The 27,394-nt window shown below is 50.0% G+C and overlaps 10 protein-coding genes across 10 annotated transcripts; 5 read left to right on the forward strand and 5 right to left on the reverse strand.

Moving 5' to 3' along the window:
* Positions 1-26: 26 nt before the first annotated feature.
* On the reverse strand, positions 27-1,657 carry hel10 (putative high expression lethality protein Hel10). Its single transcript, XM_745314.2, has 2 exons — positions 1,141-1,657; positions 27-1,063 (listed from the first exon to the last, which is right to left on the reverse strand). The coding sequence occupies exons 1-2, from the start codon at positions 1,455-1,457 to the stop codon at positions 757-759; spliced, it is 624 nt and encodes a 207-aa protein (XP_750407.1). The 5' UTR covers positions 1,458-1,657; the 3' UTR covers positions 27-756.
* An 850-nt stretch (positions 1,658-2,507) lies between these two features.
* On the forward strand, positions 2,508-4,704 carry AFUA_1G06590 (putative phosphoglycerate mutase family protein). Its single transcript, XM_745315.2, has 3 exons — positions 2,508-3,803; positions 3,879-4,101; positions 4,154-4,704. The coding sequence occupies exons 1-3, from the start codon at positions 3,575-3,577 to the stop codon at positions 4,260-4,262; spliced, it is 561 nt and encodes a 186-aa protein (XP_750408.1). The 5' UTR covers positions 2,508-3,574; the 3' UTR covers positions 4,263-4,704.
* Positions 4,705-4,799: 95 nt separating this feature from the next.
* On the forward strand, positions 4,800-6,748 carry AFUA_1G06600 (putative 60S ribosome biogenesis protein Rrp14; the record flags this gene model as incomplete). Its single annotated transcript, XM_745316.2, has 3 exons — positions 4,800-4,988; positions 5,061-5,144; positions 5,261-6,748. The coding sequence occupies exons 1-3, from the start codon at positions 4,974-4,976 to the stop codon at positions 6,746-6,748; spliced, it is 1,587 nt and encodes a 528-aa protein (XP_750409.1). The 5' UTR covers positions 4,800-4,973.
* A 310-nt stretch (positions 6,749-7,058) lies between these two features.
* AFUA_1G06610 (NuoI/complex I 23 kDa subunit family protein) lies at positions 7,059-8,531 on the reverse strand. The gene is made up of 3 exons (XM_745317.2): positions 8,033-8,531; positions 7,629-7,894; positions 7,059-7,571 (listed from the first exon to the last, which is right to left on the reverse strand). The coding sequence occupies exons 1-3, from the start codon at positions 8,320-8,322 to the stop codon at positions 7,441-7,443; spliced, it is 687 nt and encodes a 228-aa protein (XP_750410.1). The 5' UTR covers positions 8,323-8,531; the 3' UTR covers positions 7,059-7,440.
* A 216-nt stretch (positions 8,532-8,747) lies between these two features.
* acpA (acyl carrier protein) lies at positions 8,748-9,546 on the forward strand (the record flags this gene model as incomplete). The annotated part of the gene is made up of 3 exons (XM_745318.1): positions 8,748-9,101; positions 9,213-9,293; positions 9,352-9,546. 3 exons carry the CDS (start codon positions 8,748-8,750, stop codon positions 9,544-9,546), a joined length of 630 nt encoding a protein of 209 aa, XP_750411.1.
* An 881-nt stretch (positions 9,547-10,427) lies between these two features.
* Positions 10,428-11,861, forward strand: AFUA_1G06630 (GOLPH3/VPS74 family protein; the record flags this gene model as incomplete). The annotated part of the gene is made up of 4 exons (XM_745319.2): positions 10,428-10,830; positions 10,933-11,179; positions 11,259-11,752; positions 11,811-11,861. Exons 1-4 carry the CDS (start codon positions 10,561-10,563, stop codon positions 11,859-11,861), a joined length of 1,062 nt encoding a protein of 353 aa, XP_750412.1. The 5' UTR covers positions 10,428-10,560.
* An 836-nt stretch (positions 11,862-12,697) lies between these two features.
* Positions 12,698-13,870, reverse strand: AFUA_1G06640 (NADP-dependent oxidoreductase; the record flags this gene model as incomplete). The annotated part of the gene is made up of 1 exon (XM_745320.2): positions 12,698-13,870. One exon carries the CDS (start codon positions 13,868-13,870, stop codon positions 12,698-12,700), a length of 1,173 nt encoding a protein of 390 aa, XP_750413.2.
* Positions 13,871-14,088: 218 nt separating this feature from the next.
* On the reverse strand, positions 14,089-16,479 carry AFUA_1G06650 (phosphatidate phosphatase App1 family protein). Its single transcript, XM_745321.2, has 2 exons — positions 14,292-16,479; positions 14,089-14,230 (listed from the first exon to the last, which is right to left on the reverse strand). Exon 1 carries the CDS (start codon positions 15,606-15,608, stop codon positions 14,409-14,411), a length of 1,200 nt encoding a protein of 399 aa, XP_750414.1. The 5' UTR covers positions 15,609-16,479; the 3' UTR covers positions 14,089-14,230; positions 14,292-14,408.
* Positions 16,480-18,347: 1,868 nt separating this feature from the next.
* Positions 18,348-21,754, forward strand: AFUA_1G06660 (CBS domain-containing protein; the record flags this gene model as incomplete). Its single annotated transcript, XM_745322.1, has 7 exons — positions 18,348-19,384; positions 19,565-19,688; positions 20,042-20,278; positions 20,337-20,806; positions 20,864-20,981; positions 21,042-21,220; positions 21,280-21,754. 7 exons carry the CDS (start codon positions 18,348-18,350, stop codon positions 21,752-21,754), a joined length of 2,640 nt encoding a protein of 879 aa, XP_750415.1.
* A 2,099-nt stretch (positions 21,755-23,853) lies between these two features.
* On the reverse strand, positions 23,854-26,767 carry AFUA_1G06670 (uncharacterized protein). Its single transcript, XM_745323.3, has 2 exons — positions 25,683-26,767; positions 23,854-25,620 (listed from the first exon to the last, which is right to left on the reverse strand). Exons 1-2 carry the CDS (start codon positions 25,748-25,750, stop codon positions 24,471-24,473), a joined length of 1,218 nt encoding a protein of 405 aa, XP_750416.2. The 5' UTR covers positions 25,751-26,767; the 3' UTR covers positions 23,854-24,470.
* Positions 26,768-27,394: the final 627 nt, after the last annotated feature.

Raw genomic sequence — 27,394 nt, forward strand, 5'->3', positions numbered from 1 at the left:
TAGCAATGGTAGATACATCGGGCTGGAAAAAAGCTTGACAGTACTTCGTATATAAGCATTATACAGTCTGTCATGTCTATTGCATGGCTAGCAGAGGACTGTCCTAGCAGAAGTTTCCATTGACAAAAAAAGTCTCCAGGATGCTTTTTTTTTTGTTCAGCAGTCAGATACTTTTAACCAGGAAGTGAAGAGGTGAAGTGCTAGGTCCTCAAGTAATATTCGGTCGACTATCAGGGCCTAAATAGCTGGCTGGTTGTCCCGCGATGAAGCTATGGTTTAGGCAGCTCAAGATTCATCGGCACAGCCAGTACTAATACGGGATTTAAGTCACCTACAGAGACTGCACACCCTACTCTAATTCGAGTGGACGATTAACGTCTCAATCAAGCTCATTCGGTAGACTAACATATCGGTCGCTTGATGATTGACGAGACATTGCAATAATAACAATGCTAGCAATGTTCTTTGGGCTGCATTGACCAATTTCATCAGCATCCCTCACGCTACTCTAGCATAATATACGGTCTACAAGCCAGCCTTTGAGTTCAATGTGCAGATGAAAACAAATTAAATCTAGTCATCGGCCGTCAAGCAAAGTGCCTCATATGCAACATCGGTATCAAGAAGAAACAAGCGAAGCAACAGCAAGTCATCATCGGGTAGGTCAAAGTCATCAAATAGGTAAAAGAGGAACTCGCAGAATTGACTAAGCTTGCGGTACTCTGTACCGGCTCAGCCGAGGACCACGCAAGTGATTTATTTCTTGTTGAAGAAGCCGCCCAAGTTATCCATCAGACCACCACCGCTTGACGAACCATGCCCGCCTTGGTGACTTCCGTACTGAGAGCCACCGTAGCTGCTGTGTCCGGAGGAACCATCCTTGTGCTTGTGCTTCTTGACGGCGTCTTCCAGGACGGATCCCATGATGGCGCCTCCGATGGTACCGAGAATACCGTGGTCAGCTTTGTGGCCTGCAAATCCACCCGCGAGACCGCCTGCGATAGCACCGCCGAGTCCTCGTTCGCCCTCTTGGGCTCCACCGGGAGCGTTCTGGTCATTGTAGCTAGAGAGAGAAAATGTCAGCTGATGTTACCGGAAGTTTATGACTGTGAGAAGAGAGTGGTGGGGCAGGTGACATACCCAGGCTGCCCGTATGACCCCTGGCCTTGGTGTTGTTGACCATACTGGTGGTCGTGTTGGCCATGTTGGCCGTATTGGCTCTGCGGGTGCTGGCCGTACTGATCCTGGTTGTAATTGCGCTGCTGGTTGTAGTAGTCACCAGAGCCTCCGTATTGACCGTGTTGCTGACCATGCTGTTGGCCATACTCCTGGCCGTATTGCTGGCTAGAGTAAGGCTGTTGTCCGTAGCCACCTTGGGGGTATCCTCCCTGCTGGTATTGACCCTGGCCCTGGCCGTAGCCTTGCTGCTGGGAGTATTGATCGTAAGGACCGGACATTATTGTGTTGGGTATTGTGTTGGAATAATAGAAAGTGGATAAGATGGAACTCTCAAGAGGAGACAATGTGTGATTGACTCAAGAATGATGAAGCAGAGGCAGAGTTGAAGGGCGCCCCTCCTGTCTTTTATATCTACAACCTAGTAACTAGCTGCTTGGTACATGTAGGGCTGAATCGATTGCTGACGGGATGGAACCCCACATTCAGGGCGATGAGACCACCGTAGATACTCCGTACGTATGGGACATTACAATATTCTGTCGGATGCTATCACAGTCCCGTCATCGATGGGGCGCTTACTGACGACGCTCATTGGTATGCGGACACTTCATATTGTGGCTTATCCATGCCATAGCCATACATTTCGACTTCAGGAAGCATATTTCCAAACAAATACCTTTGCCACACTGCATTATGGTCGCGAAAGTAGCGGGGTGGCTGTGGCCTTCCAGAAGCCCAGTGCTGAATTCGACGACAATACGTAAAGTCATTCGGAGTACATCCAAGTTACGCAGGACATGCCCCGCCAGATCTCCTCGACCTTACTCGTTTAGGTAAATTTTGATCAGAATATTTTGATGCTACGGAGCAGATGGCGCCAAATATTATAAGGGAGTGCATTCTTGGCTGGCTCCAGATATCGACCACGGGACTGAAGTTTCGAGGTAAATGAACCCTCAATTTCTAGTTGCCTAATTCTCGGCAAGCTGAACCGCTGTTTGTTATCGGATTACCATAAAAAACCTAAGGTACTGAATACGCCGTAGAGCCACCTGTGGCTGGGTCGAGTGGCTGTGCAATGGCAACAGCATAATGCGATCTTCCTATTGTTATCCATTCCGTTATAGAAACTGTGGAGTTGTTGCCTGCCATTTCTGAATTCATAACATTGCCCTTGCCAAAGCTATATTTAGGGACTGCAATTTTTTTTCAATTGTACTCCGTATCCATTGCAACATATCCGAGACTACCGGCTTCCGTAAGATACCAACTATCTTCGATACTTTACCTTACTGTAGCGGCACCTCCAATCATACAACTGCCTTACCTCACATTAAGTCCACTCAGCAGGCAGCCATATTATTCGCATCTCCATTGACTACCTACCTCGGACAGGGACCCAAGTCATTCAGCGCCGCGGATATAGAATACAGCGCGAATCAAAGCGTAAGAAGTTTCGGATTGAACATACAGACCAGCTCATAAGCTCTTAATTGTCGGAGTTCGGACATTCTATGAGCAAGGCAACGAAGGACTCCAAATCGCACCTGCAAGACCTGAACAACCATCTACTCAGTACTTGATGTCTACATGCTTATATGCTAGTGTTCCCCGTATCCAAGTTCAACCTGACTACTGGAAAGGCATCCTACTGGGACTCTCCTCCTATTATATGCATCCTTTATCCCACTAGTTAAGCCACGATCAACCACGTAGCTTATGTCCTGACCATCATTCAACATCAAGTCTCAATGTCTACTTACCGAAGGGACTCGCCTCCGAAAGGGCCTACAATCAACTAACTCAATATTTTATGCAACGTGTGATATCAGGCGAAGATCGTCGTAAGACGGCAAGAGTCATGCTCAACGAGTATCAGATGCAGATGATCACTCTTGCAAAAAGTAAACATGTGTCAGCAAGCACCCCAAAAGTTAGTTATTTGTTGAAAAAGACGCAGAACTGCTTCATGATCATTACTTTTCTACAGGACAATCACATAATGGCCGAGTCGCATCAAGACCAAGTCACACAAACTTCTTCATCCAACTAATGGCTTAAAAAGGCACCTGATCTACCTCTCTCAGAAGTCTGCTCAGTCCAATCGAGACGAAATTCCCTCAGTGATGAGCTTAAAAACATTAGCATGAGACATGACATGACATGGACAGGTCATCTGTTTTCTAGCTCAATTTCTTGATCAACTTGCGATGTTACGCAAGCCTCCACTTGATCTTGTTTTCATTAGTGAAGCATCACGCATTTTGCATATACTCACACATGCTTTCAGGAGAGATCGTGATGGAGCACCTATAAGAAGTTGTTTGCACTGTTATGTCCATCTAATCAGCGTATCTCCATCGTGAACATTTACCCGGTCCGAAAATTGGCCAGAATGTATCGTGTTTGTTTCCTCGTCTTGCTACTCGCATCCCTCGTGATCTCCTCAACAGCGGCAGACCGACCAACACTCTACATCATCCGACATGGCGAGAAATCCAGCGACCCTAAGGACTCGGGTTTGAATGCCGACGGCTTCAGACGAGCACAATGCCTCCGGGATGTGTTCGGTGTCAACTCAACATATGACATCGGCTATATCGTCGCCCCGAGGCCAAACAGATGTATGCCACTGTCTATACTGGCGTTCCTTACGGCTCAATCAGATCATGCTGATCTAACCCCTTACTCTCGCTTAGATGGTCTGCACAGACGCTCATTCGAGACCATCCTCCCGCTCGCCATCGATTTAGGTCTTGCAGTTGATCTCTCATGCAAACGGAATCAAGTCAAATGCGTAGCAAACCTCGTGGATAAGTTCCAGGGACCGGGAAATATCCTGATTTCATGGCGGCATGGGAAAATGAAAGAGATCGTGGAGGAACTAGGCTCTGATCACGTCCCGGAATATCCAGAGGACCGGTGAGTTCGTGCAGGACTATAATGTGCGTGAAGTCTTGCTGATTGCGAGCAGTTTCGATTTGATATGGACACTTCCGTTTCCTTATGACAATATTACGGCTGTCAGGAGCGAAGGATGCCCTGGTCTCGATACTCGTTCATTTCTCAAGGTCCAGGGCTGACGAGAGAGTGATCCACTCGGTTGGAGCACCAAGACGATGCCAGGTTGCGTCTCGGTAGAACGTTCTTCGGCGTTCTTGTTCATGGCTCAATGAATCAAGATATAGTGAAGGAGTACTAAGCATTTCTATATTCGTATCTCATCCTTCTGGTGCCATGTGGTTAGACGAGCAAGCATATCGCTTATGTGCAGGGCAGATGATACAGACCTTTTTCCCAGTACCCTTCTAAGAAGGTATCTTTATCTCACACCTTATACGTTCCATATCCCTCTCAGTCATTCAGTTGAACTGAAACAAAAGTCATTCCAATTCAAAGGAGCAGTTATAACTAAACAGATCAGTGCGAGATAGCATTCCCAGTCGCTCATCACAATACGTTTTGGTCTTTCATGTAGTCTACATAATGCCAACACTTTCAACACCTAGGTCAACACTGTCCTCCAATTATGGTAATCCTCATACATCTCAATGTGGATAGTGAATACACTGTGCGGGCGGTGAACCAACCATTCCAATCAGTCCAGCCGAGCGGAGAAACTGGATGCCAAGATTTCAACACCCACCTAAATTTTTCGAGGTATCGCAGCTTTCGTTGACGACTTTGACTGACCGCTTCTGGACGACCAGCAGGACAAAGCAACGTCCGAATATTGCAACGAGATCGCTCGTGTCTATAATTGGATAGTCTGCGGTCTGGTAAGGGAAGTCAGGATGGATGATATCGAGGTATGCGGTTCCTGAAGCCTCGTAAGCCCCGCCCGCACGAACACTTGGGAAACTGACAACCTTCTCTATCAGGAACGGTTGCGAAGCCATGCTCAGGCTTTCGACGGCCTTCTTTCTTTGATTCCTGCGAAGTACTATTATGGTGAAGATGGCAGCGTACGTGGACATCATGATTAATCCCATTCTCTGCACCCAGACGAAAATTTTGCTTTTTTTTCTCCATTATGGGTAGTATACGTCCCGGCCGTGGTTGACCTTAATTCCTCCTATAGGACCAATGGAAGCGAAAGAAGCAGACCAAGGAGCAAGCCCGCGAAGCCAAACGTGCGAAATTGGATCCCGATTCTGCCAAAACGGCCAAGGATGTGATGGACGAAAATGCTCGGAAGCGTAAGCGTGGCGAGGAGGAGGAGGAGGAGGAGGAGGAGCAGAATGGGTCTGAGTCATCCGAGGAAGAAGAGCTGGGCTCTGAACTTCCCAAGGAAGGCCTGAAGAGAGGCGATGCCAAATCGAAAAAGCAGAAGCAGGCCGCTACAGAGCAACCGGATGCTACGGCAGCCAAATTGGAGGAAGCCGAAGCACGCAAGAAGTTAAGAGAGGAGAAGAAAGCACAGAAGAAAGCCGCTCAGAAGGAAAAGAAGAAGGCCAAGGAAGCTTTAAAGAAAGACAAAAAAAGTGAAAAGTCCGAGTCGAAGCCTGCGAGCGATAAAGGAGAAGAGCAGAAGCCCTCCAAGGTAGAAAACAGCGATGATGAGATTGAGCAAGAAGGAGCTGTCCCTGAGGAAGGCCTCTCACTCGAATTCAACCCCGAGCCCGCAGAACAGTCATCCTCACCATCCTCAACACCCAACTCTCCCGGGTTTGATGCCTCAAATGATCACTCCGGCAGCTCTTCCATATCTTCAATCGCCCCTCCTCCTGCTTCCACCGACGCCAACGATGCCTCCCGAAAATCATCATCTGAACCCAAGCCCCTCAAGCCGACCCCTGAAGAGTTGAAACAGCGCTTACAGAAGCGCTTGGACGAACTGCGTGCCGCCCGGCATGCCGACGGATTCAACGGCAAGCCCGCCCGAAACCGCCAGGAGCTGATCGAGGCTCGCCGGCAAAAAGCCGAGCAGCGCAAGGCACACAAGAAACTGTTGCGACAAAAGGCCAAGGAAGAAGAGCAGCGCGCCAAAGACGAGGCTATGGCCAAGCGCTTCTCCCCCGGTGGCTCCGGCTCACTTCTTGCGTCGCCGCGATCCCCCGCTGATTCGATCGGCTCGAACGTCAACTTCTCATTTGGCCGGGTGGTGTTCGCCGATGGCCAGGTGGCCGATCCCAGTCTGACGAACGTACGGGAACAGCCGAAGCGTCATGGGCCGCAGGATCCCGCTACGGCTCTCAAGGCGGCAGAGGCAAAGAAGGCCCGCCTGGCCGAGATGGACGAGGAGAAGCGTGCGGATATTGAACAGAAGGACATGTGGCTGAACGCCAAGAAGCGTGCGCACGGGGAAAAGGTCCGGGATGACACCTCCCTTCTCAAGAAGGCGTTGAAGCGCAAGGAGTCCGCAAAGAAGAAATCCGAGCGGGAATGGAAGGAGCGTCTTGAAGCCGTCAAGAAGGGCAAGGATGCCCGTCAGCAGAAGCGAGAGGAGAACCTCCGCAAGCGACGCGAGGAGAAGGGCAACAAAGGCAAGAAACCTGCCGCGGGCAAGAAGAAGGCCAGACCTGGGTTTGAGGGAAGCTTCAAAGCCAAGGTGGGTGGAAAGAAATAAAGGAATAGCATCCACGGTGATGGCCCCGGTGCTGTGTGTATCTATGACAGACAATCCTGTCAAAAAGTAAGGGAAGGAAACTGAGTGGGATCTGGAGAACTGGTGTTTGGGGTCTTTTGGGAAATGCTCTCTTTTCATGTTGTGCATGTATGCATAGGCAGCGATTTGTTCGTGCAAATATCAGGGCTTTTTTGTCTTTTCATTTATTGTCCTACAATGATGGAACATATATACTTAATGCCTTCGGATGACTACTGCTGTTGAGGAAGACTAGAAGACCCCATGCAGCACAGCCTGAACAGATACCATGTTGATCCAAATGAAAAGTGAATTGTTTGATTGACTCGTTAGCAGAACAGTAGAAAAATAGACAAAGACAAACCAGGATTTCCTCTGACATCGCGACAAAGACAAGAAACAGGAGAACGCCAGATTTTGGCGGCTCGAAAACTCCTTTGAGCCTGAACTGTATATGTGGGATAACGCAGGCGGAGGATTCGTTATGTACAAGGCGGAGAGGCAAACGTTAGACTTCCACGAAGGAGTCGGTACATTTGCCATCTCGAATAGATGGAAAACTCTTTTCCCGTCACTCTAATTTTGTGATTTCTGATCTCTCGGCAAGGATCGCTAGAGTACAACAGCCAAGCGTAGAAGGGTTCTCATGAATAAAAAGAAAACTCGACCGCACCCTACCGGTATGGGGCATCGGCTCTAGCGGCTGCAGCAATCTCTGGCTCCCACTTGTCACCGTTGGCCAGAAGCTTCTCCTTGTTGTAAAGCAACTCTTCTCGGGTCTCAGTGGCGTATTCCGCGTTGGAAGCTGCGTGTATCCTGTCAGCTGTGGGGTCATACTGATCAACCTGTCGGATCAACTTACTCTCGACAATAGCATCAACAGGGCAACTCTCCTGGCAGTAACCACAGTAGATGCACTTGGTCATATCAATGTCATATCTGGTTGTCCGTCGACTTCCGTCCTCGCGTTCCTCGGCCTCGATGGTAATAGCCTGAGCGGGGCAAATGGCCTCGCAGAGCTTGCAAGCGATGCAACGCTCCTCACCAGTGGGATAGCGGCGCAGAGCATGTTCGCCACGGAAGCGGGGGGAGATGGGACCCTTCTCGAAGGGGTAGTAGATAGTATAACTATAATGTGAAAACCGGTCTTAGTCTCATGATTTTCCCAAATGCTCGACACGAATCAAAATGCACAGCCAGAATTGTGAAAAATTGATTCTGAGACTGTACAAAAACTGCAGATTTGAAAGTGCCAGGATAACTTACGGTGGTCTGAAAAACTGCTCCAGAACCACGTACATGCCCCGGAATAATTCAGCCATGAGGAAGTACTTGCTGGCCTTGTCTAGCGAGGACTCGGGATCCTGGTCCCATTTCCTCGGCGCAGGTAAACGGAATCCAGGCTGAGGAGGACCAGCTGGTGTAGCAGCTCTCGACACCGAGGAGGAAAAGGTTGCGATTGAACCCAGAGGCGAAAGACGGAGAGAAGAGGCCCACAGGTAGGGAGTAGGGCGACGGTAGGCGACCAGCCTCGCAACAGATGTCGAGGAGGCCATTGCGACTGTTGTAGGGAAGCAGATCAGAAAGGAGAGAAAAGACGGCGAGCAGACGAGGAGAGTGAGGAGAGCGAGGGCCCGGTTGAGGGGTGGAGAGGGTTCAATGCCAGCAAGATATGAGATTCTGACTGTCTTTTGTTGGTTTGGAGCAAGTTAGCAACGGCAGTGCTTAGGTCATTCCTTTCTGCCGCCCGCTGATTGGCCGCCGGCAGGATTTTGCTTCCCGAGCCGCAAGCGCAAAGCAAAAGATGGAAACCTCCATCTCTTGTGTCAATCAAGTTCCCTGGGTATCTATCAATTCTCCCTGACGAACTCGTCTCCTCCATTTCTTGTTTTATATTCCCTTGTTTGAATAATCTATCCTTCGGTCGGGTTTTACTTCGTCAGGCAATCTGCCCCTTCCACCCACCCTTAACACAGTCACCATGTTCCGTTCCGCTGTCGTCCGCTCGTTGAGAGCTTCCGTTCCCCGTGCTGTCAGGACTCCTGCTGCCTTCCAGATCCGTAGCTCTCCTGTTGCTCGTCCTGCTCAATTCGCCCCTCGCTTTGCTTACCAGGGTGTCCGCCTCTACTCTGCCCCCGCCGGTCTGAACAAGGAGGAGGTTGAGGGCCGGATAGTCAACCTCTTGAAGAACTTTGACAAGGTTCGTTCGTTCAACTTCTTTTCCCTTGCTCTCAGTGGTCCATCGGACGGAACAGCCAAAATTTTACCAACAATGGTGTTTGAGTACCAAATTACTGACGCGATTGATGGTGTACAGGTCTCCGATGCCAGCAAGGTTCGTGGCCACCGTTTATGCCAGCTGATGCAATGGGCCGGCTACCCCTTCCATCTTCAAACTTTCAAGAAAGCAATGATTTGTCATATGGACAAAGTCTAACGTGAGCAGATCAACGGCTCTTCCCACTTCTCGAACGACCTTGGTCTGGATTCCCTGGATACTGTTGAGGTTGTGATGGCTATTGAGGAGGTATGGTTTAGCGGGAGATTTTCCCAGACGAGCATTATATTAACGAGTTTGTCAACAGGAGTTCAGCATTGAGATCCCCGACAAGGAGGCCGACGCTATCCACAGTGGTAAGTACACTCGAACAGTGCCTAGCGAATCGCTCATCCAAGTTCATCTACTTATTCTCTCAACAGTTGACAAGGCTGTTGAGTACATCCTTGCCCAGCCTGATGGTAAGTTTATCTCGTGCGAGTACAAGAATCCAGGATATTGACGCTAATGGTGATTCAGCCCACTAAACGCTTAATACTACGGTTTGGGAATAGGTTGGAGGGTCTGATAGAAAAAGAAAAGGGATGTGAGCATGCATCTGCCACAAAATCCTAGAGGTGGAGGTCCCCTGACCATCGTGGACGCTGCTTGTATGCTGATACATGCCGGTGCTTTTTCGCCCTACTATATCGTGTATATCACATGTGAATGCTATTGTTGACCAGTCTACTACTCTCTGTAGATCAGAAACGGGTCTGAGGGAATGTCTGTTACCTTTACCCATCGTAAGGCTGGAGTACTCTGTTGAGTTCACCTTTTTTATCTGTCCGTCTCACTAATCGGATGACGTGTACCTGTTAGGAAGTGGCATGGTGTCTGTATGGAATAGTATGTATGATTTGCGTTTCAAGGGGCCAACTAGACAAATTTTCTGTCCAAGAATTAATTGGGTTCGCATAGTTAAAAACGATAAGTCAATTGGAACCATACCAGTTATTGTTGAGGTTCAAGATCAGATGTGTCTTGGTGCGGCTCTCATCCGTAACCGGCGAAGCGCTAACAATCCAGCAGACGTTAGTGAGAAAGAAATGTTGTTTGAGACGACCATGATCTTCTAAATTAACATTAGGCACAGAAACATCAATTCTCTGTTTCTTTAATATCTACACAGCAGATTGATTCCGGTCACTTGGTATTCCTCCTAGCCATACTCTGTCTCTACCCCGTGATTTTCTCCTCTTATCTTCCGTGGACTCTTTCATCTGTCACTCTCCTTGTGCTCTGCGCTCCACCGCCCCTGACAATTAGTTTCCACCCAGGCAATCAGTGAGATAAACGCCAGATTCCTCTTCTTACTCTTTTTTTTTTTTTTTTTTTTTTTTTCAATATTTTCTGGTCTGCTCCGCATCCGACCTAGACGCATCACCATATACGCCTCACGGCCGAGTCCCCATCATCATCAGTTGCTCAACCAGTTCCCCGCTTTCAGTCCACCGTCCTTCATCCCGACATCCTCATGGCCTCAGCCGGGGGCTTGACACGCCGGAGAGGTGGCGGTCGAGTCGCTGGCGGAGATGACAACGATGATAGCAGAGTGTCATCCCCGATATCTAGAAATGGCTCCGCACTTGACCACCGCGGGCCCGAGGCCTCGTTCACAAGCTCTGAGAATGGCCACAAGATCGCTTTCGATCCCCGGGATCTGAGTGAGAGCGAAGAGCGAAGCAAACAGCCCAAATTGACCCTGATGGAGGAAGTGCTGTTGCTGGGGTTGAAGGATAAACAGGTCAGTGCTGGATTGAAAATATTGCCGCGAAGCTCGATGAGCCGCTTGTGCGCATTGACGAGGCATTGCTGACATGGAGCTTGTGATTCTCCGCTGTGTTAGGGATATCTTTCATTCTGGAACGAGAACATTTCCTATGCTCTTCGGGGTTGCATTGTCATCGAGTTGGCTCTCCGCGGTCGCATCAGCATGCAAAAGGACTCCTCCCGGCGACGGTTCCCTCTCGCAGATCGCGTAATTGAAGTCATCGATGATACATTGACTGGTGAGGTCTTGCTGGACGAGGCATTGAAGATGATGAAATCGAGTGAGAAGATGAGCGTGAACTCGTGGATTGACCTGATGAGCGGTGCGTGCAAGCACTCCTGGTCACTGAAGTTCTGACAGGTTTACGAAAGAGAAGACGTGCAGCTAATCCTTCTGTCTAGGTGAAACGTGGAACCTGATGAAGATTGGGTATCAGCTCAAGCAGGTCCGCGAACGACTTGCCAAGGGTCTCGTGGACAAAGGCATTCTTCGTACTGAAAAGCGTAATTTCCTCCTCTTTGACATGGCCACACACCCAGTTGCCGACGGAGGCGCCAAAGATGATCTTCATCGCCGTGTCCGCAACGTTTGTACCAGCCGCACCGTGATCCTGCCGGCCAACCAATGGCTCCCTGAAGATGCTGAGTTCCGGTATCTTCGAACTGTTGTCATGATATGCGCGGCCTATGCGGCCAACGTGTTGGAGAATGCACTTGTTACAATGAGCCACGAGGCGAGAGAGCGTGCTTTTGCGCAAGTTGATGAGTTGCTGGCAGAGTATTCCCAGTGGCCGTTCGCTCGGAGGCCGGGTGGTGGACAGGCCATTGGTGCCAACCTGGCACAGGCCATCAACGAAGAGGTCAATAAAGCTAAGGATCGAGAACTTCAATTGGAGGTATGTTTTGTCGTCCTCTATTTACAGTGTTACGGAAACTGATTGCAAACCTCTACAGATTGTTGCAGCATGTTTGAGCGTTTTTACCAGACTTGATTCCTTACTGTAGCAGTAACTGTCCTGCTATTTTTGTTATACCGGTATGCAGGTTTTCAACCGCTATCAATTTAATTCTGTTTTCAGTCTTCGCTTCTGTCTTACCCATTCACGTCTTTCACCGGTGTCTCACAGAACATAGCGCGCAGAAAGACTTATGGATCGATCTCATGTATTTTTCTTTTTAAAACATGCGGTTTGAGACGGGGTCCGTCGGTCTTTCGAAATCCAAAGCTTTTCATCTCTTCGAAGCTGCTTGTACCTGCTTTCATCTTTTTTCGCTCATGTCTCCCTCAGGAATGAGGTGAGCAGTGCTGTCTTGCGGCGGCAGGACACAACATCATCATACATAATAGCCGAATTCTATGCGCTACGCGCAGGCTATGGAAAGCAGTGGGCCTGTGTCAACAGTTCGATCGCTGAAGCATCAATGCGCTCCAGCACTTAGGACTCCACAGATGGAAGCAGCTTGGAGTGAACGTCTCCGTTATCTCTCGGCTTTTGCGTGCTTCACCTTGTGAACCTTCTCAGACAGTTGATGAGGACCTACTTTACCTACTTCACTTCAGAATGTGTGTTTTATCTTAAAACTCCCATTTTCGATTCAAGTCTTCCGATTATCCTCGAGTACCGAGGGCCCTTCTTGTCTCACTAGGTGTCATAGATTGACGCAAGGTCTATTATAGTACCTGAAATATAAGACCCAAAACTAAAACGACGTGCTCGTACGCTCCAATGCAAATCGTGTCCTTACCTCGTATAGTGACCCAATCAAAGGAGAGAGCATACTGATTGCTATGACAGAAACGAAAAGCCCATGGCCGGAATATGCAATGACTATACGCCCATCTATGGGTTAACCCGGATCACCATCATCCCGCCTCGCCTCCCTCCACCGGCGCCAGCAGCGTCCGCATCTAGTATATCTGCGCTGTTGACCAAATCCGTGATGCTCTCTACCCGTCCGCGGACGCTATGTTCCTCGACTAACGTGGCGATGTGCGCGAGCGCCTTCCCATCCGGCTCGACAGAGATAAACCGGCTCAACGGGCCTTTCTTCTTCGAGCCGTTGCTGGTCTGGGTATCTTGCTCGGTCCGCCCGTTCTGAGCCGGCGTGGGGTCGACGGCGGTTAGGACGGCGCCATCTTCCTTGACAACTGCTGGTGAGTGGGCTTGCTGGAACATGTCTTCGCCTGCGCAGTCGATGACGATATCCACGGGCTCCCACTGCTTCTGCTTGAACGTTGTGGCCAGGTCCCAGTCGGGCGGCAACGGGAGGGCCGCGACAATGTACTCGTCGACCTGGAATTGGTCGCGGAGTGTTGTCCCCTGTTCTTCGTTGTCGCAGGTTGTGCAGATCCAGGGGCGGTAGTGCGGGAACAAGGACGAGGCCCTCAGCAGCTGAAGCGCCTGGATGCCGACCTCGCTGTTGCGGGCGTTGGTGACGAGCACGCGCAGGCCACCGCGAACATGGCCCGTGTCGGCGGGGTTCAATTTGCCGTAGGTGAAGAGGGCTTGCCATGCGGTGAGGGCGGGTAGTGGGATCGTCGCCGCCTCGGCGGCGCTGATGTTCCTGGGCTTGAATGCGAGCTCGTTTTCCGTTGCGAGGACGTAATCGGCTGCGGCGCCGTCTCGGCTGTGACTGATCAGTCCGAAGACGGCATCCTCCACTTTGAACTTAGGGCCAGCATGACGCCAGTGATCTTCACCGGGCGTGCTGATGACGGTGCCGCAGAAGTTGTGGAGGGGAATGTTGGGCATGGATATCCTCGGGTTGAGCACTTTCGCCAGTCGCAGCTCGTCATGTGAGAAGGCGGCCGTCTGGACTTTGATGAGATATTGTGTTGGTGACGGTATGGGTGTGGGGAAGTCAGTATCAAAGATCAGGCCTGGCTCGGGGCAATCCACAGCCTTCACATCGTGGCTGTGGTTCTCGCTAAGGCTGTAGTAAAGGGCCCTCATCGTACTCGGGACGAATGTTTGTTCATCCATATCAGTTTGCGCTGGCTTCGCTGGCTTCATGATGAAAAGTATTCAGTAGACAAGGCTTCCGTTGAGTTCAAATTACTATTCATTTATTGTATGTCATGACAGTATAGAAAAGGCTTCCTCTTTGTCAATGAGCCCGCGAGGAAGTTGTAATGTATCGGGGGTTCGCAGAGACTTGCAACACATGCAGCTCTGGCAAATTCTAATTCCACTTTGGATGGCAAATTCTAATTCCACTTTGGAAAACAAGCTTTATGGGAAAGACGACAGTGTACAGCAGACACTTTGACTCTCTGATAACCAGAAACAATGATCTGCTGGCAGCCGATGTGGAGCAAGACTGCATCGAACTGTATAGACTTCGATGATGCGGATGCCCTCATGTTGACGTAACTGTGCTTATATCAGCAACTCTACCAGCAGTTATCGGATGACTTTCCGCTATATGCCTTACTAGGGTGATAAGAAGAGCCTGAGTATCATCCACGGATTCTCACAATATTGTGGTTGAGTTCTGGTGCACCAATCGCGCAACTGTTCCTTCGCTACCGCGACAAGCCCATGATATCGACTAAGAAAGTGGGTCCACGACATGATATACTTCTTTAGGCTCTTCGAATACTGTCCATACACTTTCCGGGACCCCTTTAAAAGCAGTCTTGAATCGCTCTGGAGAATTCTTCACTTCCAAGTGTGGGACGTTTGTGACTTTACGGATCAGAATCGCTTTCACCCAGGTCGGGTGCCGTCTGTAGATCTCTGCATAGGCCTCCGGATCCGTCTGCGTGGAGTCACCAATGCAGAGCACACGTCTCTCAGGAAAAGACTGGTACAACTTCTCCATGTTGTTCACTTTATACTCCATGGTGTCTGTAGTAAAGGATCGAATCAACGAACCGACATCCATCCAGGAAGACTCCCGAAGCATGAGTGTTCCTGGAGTGAACCAGGTGTAGATGAACTCGCGGAGAAAAGGATATAGATTGTATGGTGACGCTGATAGATAGAAGCAGGTTGGTACTAGCTGTCTCTGTATATGGAAGTAGAATTGAGGCATTCCTTGAATGGGACGCGCAGGCTCGACAAAAGTAGTCCGTAAGATGCCCGTGGGTTCAGAAGTCATTGTATATTTGATAGTGTCGTCTATGTCGGATATCAGAAGCCAACCTTCCGGACCAGCGAAGAGTGTCTCCATGGACACCTCGCCCTCCCAACCCCGAAGGTACGACCGTATTCTGGTACCGTCTGCAAGATGGCGCGAACCAAAATTCACAGTCTGGCTGCAAATACCATTGCTGTCCGTGGGACCAATTTGATGGAGATGTATGGAGGCGTCTGACAACGGGATCTCGATGACCACCGTATGCGCTGGTGCTGTTTGGTACAAGAACGGCCGCAGTCGACGGGCAATTTGGCGACGGGTCTCTGGTTCAGTGCCTATCTCCCCATCGAGACCAATAAGATCCGCTATCGTTGCGACAAACTTGCTGATATCTTTCCGACTGTCCTTTTCAAACACGCAGGCGACAACCTCAGAATGCCATGCCGGACGTCCTCGCGCAAGGGCTTTGGGAGTGACACGCTGATGGGCAGTATTATCAAACAGCCACACTGTATGCTGGCGAGCAGTCGCTATCTGTAATGAAGCCTGCTTCCAAAGGATAGAGCTGATAAATTTTAGCATCCTGAACTTACTCTTGGTCTTAGAGTGAGGTTTGTGCTCTCGACTTTCAATCATCAGAAATCTCTCCCCTGCTGAATCAGAACTCATCGTTGCGGCGCTTTGCTTGACCCAACTTCCGACAACTACAGCTAAGACCTCGAGGCAGAAAATCAACGCGGGAATCCACAAAAGTTGGATTTATATAGAGGTCGGATAGCTCAAAATAAGCACACGGCTGAGGAAGGAACGCAAACAGTCATAAGGGTCCCTCTGAACCCAGATGGCGTTTTTGGGTTTTATATCATCTGGGGACTTAGTCCTCCTGATCATTGAACCCACCGCATCGTATTGAACATCAAGTGACTGGCAATGACTTTTTTTGGAGGGACGTATGGCAATGATCACAAGAGTTTCCATTGTGTGACTGGTCAGACCGTCAGAGGAGCAAAACGAGATGGTTGATTATCCGTTTGTGATAATCTTCGATTTTGATCGATGCTCTTGAAGAACTCTTGGCATCAGGGGCACACGATGTCAGCGTGGTGATGCTTGTGACCAACCAGTATCAGCCGTCTCTTCTCCACGCCTGACCTCGAAGGTTGACTCAATCATCGGATCATCACCGAATCAGAGCCTTAGTAAAAGGCACCAGAAAGCTAAGGAGGATAGGGAGACGTAACGGGCGCGGATGCCCAGTCATGCTCGTCATCATCAATAGCCATTTATGTGACCAAATACGGGCCACAGTATTCCTTCATGAGGCGCCTGTGGCTATTAAGGAAACGAGAAGAACGAGGAAGTCTTGGGAATGAGAATAACTGGCGAGTGACATAGATTCCAAGTTGACTATGGCACACAGGGCCAACCCAAGAGTCCTCGCTGGCCCCAGAGCTTTCATCAAGATGACTCAGTATGTCTCTCTTTCATCACCTTGAAGAACACTAGATTTGAGACAACAGACCTACTCTTACTATAAGTAAAAAATGCTGAAACCTTTGGCTAGGTCAAGGTTATTTAATTATGTCCTGCGATGTGGTGGTGGTACCAAGAAAGAAGAGAGAGATTAACAACAAAATATTGGGTGCAAAGGAGACAAGGGCGGAACTACTGTTCAGCATCAACCCTTGAATTTGCCCCTTCCTAGCAAATTATCACCATTTATTTGACATCTACCCTCTCTTATATCGCGTCGGCTCTAATGGGCTTAGATGTGCCCTTGCTTCTCTCAATTTGACTGACGGTCAGATCTCTTCTTTGTTTCCGGTTCCAGGGAATCCAAGACTCAGCTTCACTAATGGTTCGAAACAAGACGAAATTTCCACGAGGATAGTTGCCCTTGCATATGTTACCTTTCAAACAGAAACTAGAGGCCCCAATGCCATTTGATGATGACATTGGCATCCCTTATATTGACCAAAGCGCTCGAGTCCTATGCGATTGTCTTCCATATGGGGATTCTAGCCTTATAAATAGCCGCTTGCTCGATGCTAATGCCCTAGCTGAACAGTTTCGAGATCCAACCTGTGACCTGCCTTTCGGACCATCGAACCATGAAGCTCACCGTTCGAGAGATGCCTTATACCAGGACTTCTCAGCCGCGCTGTGTTTCAAAGAAGTACACATCAAAATATGATAACACGCGCGAGCTCCCGAGCTATGCCTCAGTCAATCCTTTCATATACCGAACATCCGATCATTCCTTCACCCACTCGTGGGAAACTCATCGACTAGCTACTTGTCTGCGTTGCCATTCAGTCCACAATCACTGCTGGAGAGAGACTCTACCGTCCACCATGTCTCATCGGCGACTACCAAATACCACTTATCTGTCTGTGCCGGGTGTCTGAAGAGCCTGTCGCCTCACTGGCAATCTGAGGCTATCTACCTCTTTTCAAAGACTCGAGGGGACTCGTTGTGGCACTGAGAACAATATCGGAAGAACAGACGACTTGCAAGTCTCAGCGCGTGTATGCGCGGATCCTGAGCAGACGATGCATGAACGAGCATAGACATGTTGTGCTTTCAGCTGTCTCTATGGTCGGGGCCAAGGTCGGGATGGATTGGCGGCCTCATCGGATGCTGCAGGGCTGATAGCCATCATAGCCCATCTTTGTACATAACTTGATTTGGGCTGGGATCAGATCAAGGATTCCCATTACTTCTTTTCTAGTCTATCATTCTCGCTTAATGGCCATATATAAAGACAATCAAAGATTTTGAATTATCTGCTCACACATTTAAAGCCGACTATCTTTCATCACTGGAATAGAGGGACAGTGATGCTAGATCACGTGAATCACAGGGTTGTGTTTCGCGTCTGGAGATCGAGGCGGAGTTCTTCATCATGATACCTCTGGCAAATCCAATGAAGAGTCTGAGCTGCTGCTAGTAATGATATCGAAGGCACCGCTCAGGGAAAGTCTCAATTAACGATGCCCGAAGCTTTATTTCAATGGTTAACAGGCTAGATCCTTGAGTAGAGGCTGTTGAACTTCAGTGGCAGGGCAGTCCATCGCAGTGACGCGAAACAAATCATATTGTCCAGCTATACGACTGGGTTGAAACTCAGTCTGACATGGCCAACAGCCTTCTCTCCCACCATACTATTGACCTTACCATGTCTGTACGAAAACTGGAGCGGAAAAGCGGTCAGGTCTACGAAGAACAAGCTATGCTTCCTGGTTTATCATACTCTATGGGCCCATCTTGGGTTCATGAAAGCCCATTCTGCACTGTGGAGCCAAATCCAAGACACCAAAAGGGCGCACCCTCTTTGAAAGAGTGTGCAATGGAGCAGCTTCTCTCTGATCAGAGGAATCTGACGCCCGAATTGTTTAGCCATATTCCATGGCGTATGGCAAGCAAACTGTGGGATCACTTTGGTCAACGGTAAGTAAAGGTCTCGCACTGTCCTCCCTGATATGCTGCGCCGTAATTAATGCTGAGTCCAACACAACGGTCTTCAGCCAGAGAAGGACTTTATACATGTGGAAATTGTTTGCAACAGTGTACCCCGCTGAATTTCGGTGTGTTGCGAAATATCGATGCATGAAAGTCAAGTGGCCCCAGATGCCATTGCGAGAATACTGGAGCGTAGTCAAGAGCGATACTCTTAGCTGGCGCTTGGTCTTGACTCTGTCACCCTCGCTCGGGCGGATACCAGAGCTCGTGGAGATTGCTAATATCAAGAATCTCGTTGCGCTGGAGATCGCCACGCCACTGCAGCAGGTAATGCCGATGCTAGACAGCTCGGAACCACATGCCGCTGGTTTGAACGATCGAATCGCACGAACGTGGAGTGAGCTGGCGGAGGCGCCAGGAGCATTTGCCCACCTTCGCATCCTCAGATTGTACTGCCAACCAGACCTTACACCGGTGGGGATACGGTACCTCAGTGCGCTTCCAGGATTGCGTCTTATAATCGCCCATGGATGCCCTAATCTCAAACCCTTCCTTCAAGGTGAAAACCTGGACAAAGATCGGTGGGAGGTGACAACAATCCCAAAGTTTGTGATCAAAAATTCCGACCAACTGGAAGGATCAGAGCCCCTAACACTCTATGAATGCTATCAGACAAGCTTTCATGACAGCAGTGATGAACCCGCAGTAGAAGGCGGCATTGTAGACCGGGGCAGTCCTGTTTTGGACTTTCGCATCGTGCCAGATGGCAGTCAAGGCTTGGGCAAAAGAGGCTGCAGTTCATCTACGATATACTTCCAACGTATAAAAGCCTCTGGGTCTAGACCTCGAGATCCACCACAAAAGAGGCTGAAGATGACAGGCCAATCGCCAGAAGAGACGTCACAGCGAGGATCTGGATCCAGAAAGCCAGTGATGAGAGGGCAAAATCCGAGAGATCTCCGAGACGTCTTGAGTGACTTTCTGTAACTCGCATGAATGCAAGTGCCTGAAGTGGCAGCAGATAGAAATATTCGACAACAGTTCTCACATCTACTTCCTGGTCTTTGACTCTGACTCAGGAGTCAGGCTATGATTGCCTCAAGCGTGAAACCTACAGTTCAGTTGTATGATCAGTATCATTGATAAGGTAAGGTGGATTTCAGGTATGGTAATGACGCCGCCATGACACCAATACCCACAATTGATTGGCCAGTTGCCGATGCCGAGCCAAACACCGCTGTTCCCCCCGCACCGCCCCGTGATGGGCACCGCCTCAAGGGAATTGAGGTGCTTGTCCATAGCGATCTTGCTGGTGAAGCCCATTTCAGTTGCCAAATTGAGACACAGAAGTGCATCCTGAGCGTCCTTTTTAGATAGTAATAAGTCAGAGAGCTATCTTTCATCTTTTCTCCGCAACCTAACCTGTCATATCCGCTTGTATCCTTCCGGGAGGGTCAGCTCCCCCCCCCTTTGTGGTTTAATCCCCTTCCCCTCACTCAGCCATGGCGGACCATCAGAATCTTGAAGCGGTGGCAGACCATTCCAATGGGTCAGCTATTGCATCACCACGATCTAGTACCGATTCACGCTCTCCATCAACGCGGAGCCAATCCCTTCGACTCAATCACTCGAATCATCAGCATCGCCAGAGCTTCAGCGAGAGTCTCCGTGCTGCACCTGGTTCTCCGCGCACACGCCGACAGCCGTCCTTCACACAAGCGGCGATTCAGAGTCTGATTGATAACCCTCCTGCTCCTAAGGATGTCAATCCAGCATTTGTAGGCCGAGATTGGAGAGAAATCTCGATTGGGGAGCTTGTCAGGCCCGATGATTTGAGATTTGTCGAGTTGGATACTGGAATCGAGGAAGCAACGAATGTATGCTTGCTTTGCATTAAGGCTTGATCTATGGTTCTCTAATGGTTTGTATTTACAGACTCTGATCGACTCCGATGCCCCGGTGTTGTTGATTCGAGAGACCCCGGAACACAAAACGGCCGTGGGCACTTTCGATTACTCGGATTTGAATGCATACCTTCTTCTTGCGGCCGGACTGACGCAGCCTAATGAAGAACTTCGTGAATCGTATGAAGAGCTGGCGAGAAAGGCCAGGGACGGGCACAAAATTCCATTGAAAGACGTGAAAGAGCTGGGCCGGAGTGAGCCGCTGACCACGCTTCCTGCATCAGCCAACTTGATGACGGCTGTCGAGACGTTCGGCGGCGGTGTTCACCGTGTGGTCGTGGTGGATGAACACAAGAACGGCGAAGTGGTGGGAATCGTCAGTCAATTCCGACTGGTCAAGTTTCTATGGGAGAATGGTCGTAGCTTTCCCGTCATCGATCAATTGTACCCTCAGTACCTGCGTGATTTGGGCATCGGGTCTCGCGAGGTGATCTCCATCAAGTGAGTGTTCCTGCTTCACCTGCTTTGTGTCTGAGAAGTTTACTGACAAAGATTCAGTGGTGACAAGCAGCTTTGCGAAGCGCTGCAACTCATGAACAGCGAAGGAATCTCGTCCATTGCTGTGGTAGATAACCATTCCAACGTGGTGGGCAACATCTCTACGACGGATGTCAAGGTATGCCATCTGATTTTTCCCCAACCGGATCCTAGGGTTGCTAAAAGAAAGGTTGAAAAGCTCCTCACGAGATCGTCATCGCTGCCTCTCCTCCACAACACGTGCATCCATTTCATCTCCGTCATCCTATCTGCAAGAGGTGTCATAGAAGGCAAGGACTCGTTTCCTGTGTTCTATGTGAATCCTAGCTCGACTCTGGCGCACACCGTAGCCAAAATAGTGGCCACCAAATCTCATCGGTGAGCGCTATATAGCTAAGCTGAAGTTGAAAGGACTGCAATTAACGAGAATAATGTAGATTATGGGTCACCGATCCCTTGTCGCCCTCGTCGTCGGGACCACCTACACCGTCTCACTCGAGCGTTCAGCTTCCTTTGGCGGCCAGCACCAACTCGACGCAGTCACCGCCGATGTCACCTCCCGCAAGCGCGACCAACTTACCGGCCCCCAACTACAGCACTCCTCATCTTCCCAGTCCGCCTCAGCCATTCATGAATGCGGCATCACTCTCGCATCCCGCTGCGTCGGTGGGAATGCCGCATGGGGTGGCACCGTCGATTCCCGCAGCTGCATTACCGGGAGCGCGACTATCCGGTCGCCTCGTGGGGGTGGTGAGCTTGACGGATATTCTGAACCTGCATGCGCGGGCCAGCGGATTGAGCCCTGCTGATCCTGCCGAGAGCCGCAGCCGCCGCCGACGGAGCAGCAGCTCGAGCGTTAGCGTGCGCAAAAGCGGGGATATTGGACGCGAGCTATTCAGTCGACGGGAATAGCTGCTGTTTCCTCGGTATTTGATTTGACTCCATTTCCTTGTTCACACACCCTCCCACTGTCCTTATCAGCTAGTCAGGGATATTGTTTAGACAGGCGATTAGCAGGGAATTACGATAGCTATGAGATAAGCATTGGTTGCAACGAATCAGAGATGATTTAAGACCAGACTTGACCAGCCAACACAAAACGTCCAACGGAGGTTTGAACTTGAGTCAGCCTCATAATTGGACGGTAATCAGTTGCCATTCAAACTTTAACTCTGCGGTACGGGGAACACTAGCAGCTGAACTCTAAGTGCTACCTAGGTAGGTTGTGTCACCAGTTACCACCATCTCCAACGTCCAGTGGCGCGCGGCCTTTCCCCCCCCCCTTCTTACCCCCCCAAATGGATTGGGGGATCTGCTGAACCGCCCCTCCACCCTGGAGATGGCCAGGCCGGCCCTGCGTCTGTGCGTATGGCGCGATGGCCATCCAACCATCGTTCTTGCTGGCGGCACGCTTCGCCTCTGGCAGGCTACGCAGTACGCAGTCTGGTCATGTCGATAGCTGAGGCGTATGGTAGTCTGGACGGCTCTAGTCGCATGTAAGCGAACTCCAAACGGGCCTAGGTAATACGATATAATATGATAGGTATGACATGATGTGATATGATAAAGGATGGACTGGCTTAAGAGTCGGATCAACTCCGTGCTCTTGCCCAACTAGGCCACTGCCAGTTGGTGGTGTCCGTCCCTAAGGTAGCCGCACCCGTACCTAGACTAGCTGAGGCGCGAGGGTGGCAACAGTAACCGGCAAGTCGATGCCGGCGATGGCCGAGTAGTATGTCTTTCACTCTCCATTGGTTGGCCAGGATCGGATCACCCTGATTCCCCTGCGCAGGGGGTCGGTCTAGTCCTTTCTCCTAGCAAACAAGTGCAAGGGACAATTTTCCCCTATTGAGGAATTGTCCATCCAGAGATGAAAATTGGCCCCCGTAGCCGTAGGGGTACGCAGACTGTTACTGGGCCAACTCAAAATGAGACGAGAAAAGCAGGGTCAGGGTTGATGCCTGCACATTTAGGCGGAAACTCTGATAACACCAGTCTTGACTATGGACTGGGCCTAAGTTACTCCTTGCGAGAGTTTACCTGTTTTGGGGCTTAGTTGCTGTGGATATGGGCCAGTATATCAACACTATTTGAAATCTTTACCAAGTGAATCTGATGGAGTGCTTACTGCGCGTAACTTTTCCGCAATGCAAGCCTATCCTAAATACCGAGGAATTGCTGAGCAGCACAGGTCTAACCCGTCCAGGTAACTGATGCGGATTTATTACTGGAAAGCAACTAGTCTCCTAAGTCTCATACTTAGTTAACTCTTGATTATACCTGGGCCTGGTGCGTACTTGAACGCGGTGATTGTCCAGTAGGACCAGTACTGTGAAAGTAAGAGGACTTCCAGGGAAGACAGATAAGGCACCGGTCAGGCATCTACTCCGAGTCCCCAGTCTCCAGGACCAGCAGCAATAGTCCTGCGGTTGTGGTCTGTGTCTGTGCTGAGGTGAGCCGAAAACAGTGCTAAATTGTGGTCAGTGCGTAAGCTCTACTCTGTAGCTCTAATGGGGCGGTAATTTTTACTTTGTACCATATCCGTAGTTTCCTTTCAAGTTGCAGTCTTACAAATACTGCGTTAAGTATCTCTTGATAGAAGATACTGAGCAACTACTAGATGATAAATGTGTGTATCTCCACGTGTGATAAGTCTAGATAGCTGCATATGCAGATGCAAGTGTAGATCGTATGCACCTAACCTTAAGCACAGTCGCAGCGCAACTGAGCCGGCTACATACTATGTATTCTGTACGGAGTACTCTGAGGGTGACTCCACCATTTCAAATCAGGAGCGGCGATCCACCTGCCCAGTGGAACAGTGCCCAAACTCTATTTCCGGACTTGAGTTCGGCCCCGCTGCACTGAATCCACTAACCCATTGTAGTTAGTGCGGTCCTAGTCGTACAGACTTTTTCACTCCAGTACGAGTCAGTAGGTACAGGCAAAGTCAAAGTTAACTCTACCTGACCTTGCCTCCGCGGATTCCAAAGCTTTTTAAGTTCCTGACTCCGCACAGAGGTTCAGATCAGATCAGAGGTCCTGGACTGTCATCATGTGACCTGATTCAATGGACTGGGATCACTGGATACTGCTCTTTCCCCTCCGAATTACTCACTGCTTGAGGTGGGGTATTTCCTACTCGTATCGAGAGAGGGGCTGTATCTCATTCTCTTATTCTTGCTCCTATCCATCAAGTTATTTCAATATCCAGTCGCAATAGTGCTAGGGACTACAGCTGGATAAAGTGCTCGTCAAACTCTGTTCATGCTTCCAGAATGCGGGGCTTCATCTTAAGGTTGCATACGCGGTGGGGTTACTGTTTGCGGTGTTTTCTAGATGTCTCCTCCTGCTTCATTCCAGAATTTCGTATGCTTGACGTGAGTCGTCTGTGTGTAGAATGTTCTACTGTACAATATTTTCAATATGATCGAATGTCATTCCTCATAGCCAATGTACAGTACAATTTAACGCCATGACCTGGGTATTTGATCCCCTCCCTTCCCCCTGCGCACCGCCCCCAACCGTCACCGTAGATTCCTTACAGTAGCCAAGTATAAAGGGGGGGAAAAAAAGAAAAGAAAAGAAATCATAATACAGAGCAAGGTAGATCAAAAGTACAGAAGGTTCATGCGGTCGCCGTGAATTCATCCAATGCAACGTAGTCGTCAAAACCAAAAGTCTCTCGTTCCTGGATCGGTGCATCGTTGCCCAGTCCCCAAGCAAAGCGGCTGAACTCGTCGTAGTCAGGATCGAGTTCCTGGGGCGCGGAGAAGACAACCTCGCCCTCCTTGGTCACTGTCTCGAGCTCCAGGTGCCCAGCGTCATGGCCCATCGAGGTGGGCGAGTGGGGCGTCCCCCGCGTTGGGCACAGATCAGGCGTAGACAGGGTCCTGGTGGAGACCATCTCCATCTTCGGTGAGCTCGATCCCGAGGCGGAAAATCGTGCTTGAGCCAGGAACGGCTGGTCAGGCTCGGACCGGACTCGTGTGTGATTCGACACCCGTCCGTAAGTAACGTCAGAGGACGACATCGAAGTTGCCATAGTGGACGGAAGACTGTGCACAGGAATCTCAGGAGCCGAAGCCAGTCGGTCTCTAAACTGCCGTGTCGGGGTCCCGTTCCAGAATTGAGGATGTTGTTGCAGATGCTCTGGATATTGTTGCTGTTGTTGGAAGCCTGCCCAGAACGGACGAAATTGAGGGCCCACAGTCTGATGCGGTGATGGGGGCGTCTGTTGAGCGGCATTGGCGAGATATGGTGGAATCTGAGTCGACGAGGACGCGGGGACCATCTCGGGATACGACGCCTCGGGCGTCATACAGGATGACTGTGGACTCACGTTATACGAGGGGGGTGGCATGTAGTTGTGATCCATCACCATCGGACTGGTCATGGCCCCTGTCGGCGTGCTCTCTGAGAAGGAAGAACGGAGGCTGGAGAGATCCAGACTCATCTTGCGCACGCCATTCATGGGACCTTGAGGTGAGTTGGCAGCACGGCGTTGTTGAATGCCGTTGCTGCGCATAGCCAGCGCTGCCAGTAGTTGTCGGTTCAACTGCTCCTCGATGTGGAGGTTCTGCGCTTGAAGCATACGGATACGCTTCTCTTGGTAGCGCTCGTCAATTTCCTCATACATGGCCTCGCGTTCAACGATTTCTTTGGTAATATGAAGGGCCTTGCCCGTGCGCTTTTTGTGCAGCATCGAGGCCCGGTTGGCTGATTCCAGGCGAGCATCCAAGCTTCGATCTTTACGTCTGGAGGCAGCGATGAACGCTCTTCTGGCAGTCAGTATTACTCACTTTTCAGGTAGAAATGAGAAGGCTGGCACAATAACTACCTTTCTTGGTTTTCCTCTCGCGAACGAGGGATGGGGGCGACATCCAGATCCAGATCTGGCGAGGCCATTGTGAAGGAGAATTGTGGGGTGGAAAAAGAGTAAAGAGTAAATGACGGGTATTTAGACACGAGTATATACCATCGACAGGTACGCTATATACGCAACGCTTGCCTTCGGTCCAAGGCGAAAGGAGCAGTATATTAGAATAAGAGGAAAAAGAGAGAGGAGGTGAAGTAGAAGAATAAGTATGGAGAGGAGAGGAGGAGGAGAGGAGAGAAAAGCCTGGTAAACTTTGCGCCCAGAAGGTATCGCCCGATCCCTGCGTTTGGGGGGCGGTGGTAGGCAGCTGTCAACATAGAGCGAGTCTAGAGCAAGGAGCCACGGGTTCTCGGGGTATGGGAGAGTTTGGATCCTTCCCCGTCGAGGCCACCAAGGGCGCTGCTTGAGTCTTGGTGCAGGTCGGAAAACTAGTCTGGATGGCGCAAATGCCTGTATCCATGGATCCACGTCGACGAACCCAGAGCATAGTAGCGTCTGCTATAGATGGGTGTATGCAGGTAGTACAGAGAGACTACTTTACGATTGAGGTGTGTAGTTGGAGGCACGGCAAGGAGTGTTCCGATTGCATACTTACCTGACATACCCCCCTGTACCCGTGTGAGAGCTGAGGACCGGGGTTTGCTCGCTCGCCTTGTCTCAACCTGAGGTAGTGACCTGCGTTCAATTGAGCTGGACTGGTGGAAGGATTTGTCAACACCTAGAGACGGGAAGAGCGGTGGCCTTGTCCTCGGGGCATGTTTCTGGGTTCAAGGTTGAGAGAGTGTGTGTTACCCCGGAACTCATTTCCCCTTGAGTAAGACGAATCACGACAATCTGATTGAGTCCATTTCTTCATTGATGGGGTACTTCCTTTATCGGATTGTCTGCAGAAGACTGATCTCGACATTGAGTCTAGACTCTAGACTCAACCTGGCCAACTCATGCGACCTTTGATAGTACCTACCTGTGCATACTACCCGGTGTGTAATATGATACGCTGTAAGACTACACTCAGTTTCGCAGCACAAGGCTTTTGCTGACTGCCCTGTTGGCCATAAGGTATCCCCTAGTCTAGTCCTGACGGTCAAGAGTTATCGATAGTGCAATCTCATTGAACATTTCACATTTCAAACTTCACATTTCAGCCTGTCTAGTAGACGAGAATGTGCTAAATGGTAAGAGGGGAAAGATGCACGCATAGTTTTCCCGAGGCCCCTACGAAGCACCGAGTAGTACCCCCCCAGGGTCCACGGTACCTAAGGACATCTTGCAAGCGATCGTTTCCAACCATACAAATGATACAAGAGTGATGGAACTGGAGATAGTGCAAAAGTATATTTAGGAGACCCACCGAGCAGCAATCAATCGTATCGCGCAACCAGATGATGAAAACTTTTCTGGATCTGCATCGGCTTTACGCGGTTCTAACTGAGTAATTTCTGTTGGATGCTGTGCTGCATAAGATCACGTGATATACAGCCCCCACCCACCCCACCCGCTTCCACACTGGATCGATCTTTCCCAATATGGCAGTTCGATTTGAACAGCTTCAGACATGGATCAGTCGTTATCCATACACGGTACGGATCCCACTCCTCTCATCTTATACCTTCATCCTATGGAATCTCCACGACTCCACATCGTCCTTTGAATGAAATCAGCCTACTTGCTGC

This window comes from Aspergillus fumigatus, chromosome 1 (assembly GCF_000002655.1).
Source record: "Aspergillus fumigatus Af293 chromosome 1, whole genome shotgun sequence".
Taxonomy (NCBI): domain Eukaryota; kingdom Fungi; phylum Ascomycota; class Eurotiomycetes; order Eurotiales; family Aspergillaceae; genus Aspergillus; species Aspergillus fumigatus.

What these genes read in the sequence shown, in the direction of transcription:
- hel10 (XM_745314.2), bottom strand. Translation starts at nt 1,457, where the DNA reads ATGTCCGGTCCTTACGATCAATACTCCCAGCAGCAAGGCTACGGCCAG. An exon ending in GGGTCATACGGGCAGCCTGG is followed by an intron (nt 1,064 to 1,140) that starts GTATGTCACCTG and finishes TTCTCTCTCTAG; the next exon opens with CTACAATGACCAGAACGCTC.
- AFUA_1G06590 (XM_745315.2), top strand. Translation starts at nt 3,575, where the DNA reads ATGTATCGTGTTTGTTTCCTCGTCTTGCTACTCGCATCCCTCGTGATC. An exon ending in CGCCCCGAGGCCAAACAGAT is followed by an intron (nt 3,804 to 3,878) that starts GTATGCCACTGT and finishes ACTCTCGCTTAG; the next exon opens with ATGGTCTGCACAGACGCTCA. An exon ending in CCGGAATATCCAGAGGACCG is followed by an intron (nt 4,102 to 4,153) that starts GTGAGTTCGTGC and finishes GATTGCGAGCAG; the next exon opens with TTTCGATTTGATATGGACAC.
- AFUA_1G06610 (XM_745317.2), bottom strand. Translation starts at nt 8,322, where the DNA reads ATGGCCTCCTCGACATCTGTTGCGAGGCTGGTCGCCTACCGTCGCCCT. An exon ending in GAGCAGTTTTTCAGACCACC is followed by an intron (nt 7,895 to 8,032) that starts GTAAGTTATCCT and finishes TTCACATTATAG; the next exon opens with TTATACTATCTACTACCCCT. An exon ending in TGTTGATGCTATTGTCGAGA is followed by an intron (nt 7,572 to 7,628) that starts GTAAGTTGATCC and finishes GGATACACGCAG; the next exon opens with CTTCCAACGCGGAATACGCC.
- AFUA_1G06650 (XM_745321.2), bottom strand. Translation starts at nt 15,608, where the DNA reads ATGAGTTCTGATTCAGCAGGGGAGAGATTTCTGATGATTGAAAGTCGA.
- AFUA_1G06670 (XM_745323.3), bottom strand. Translation starts at nt 25,750, where the DNA reads ATGGCCTCGCCAGATCTGGATCTGGATGTCGCCCCCATCCCTCGTTCG. An exon ending in CGAGAGGAAAACCAAGAAAG is followed by an intron (nt 25,621 to 25,682) that starts GTAGTTATTGTG and finishes GACTGCCAGAAG; the next exon opens with AGCGTTCATCGCTGCCTCCA.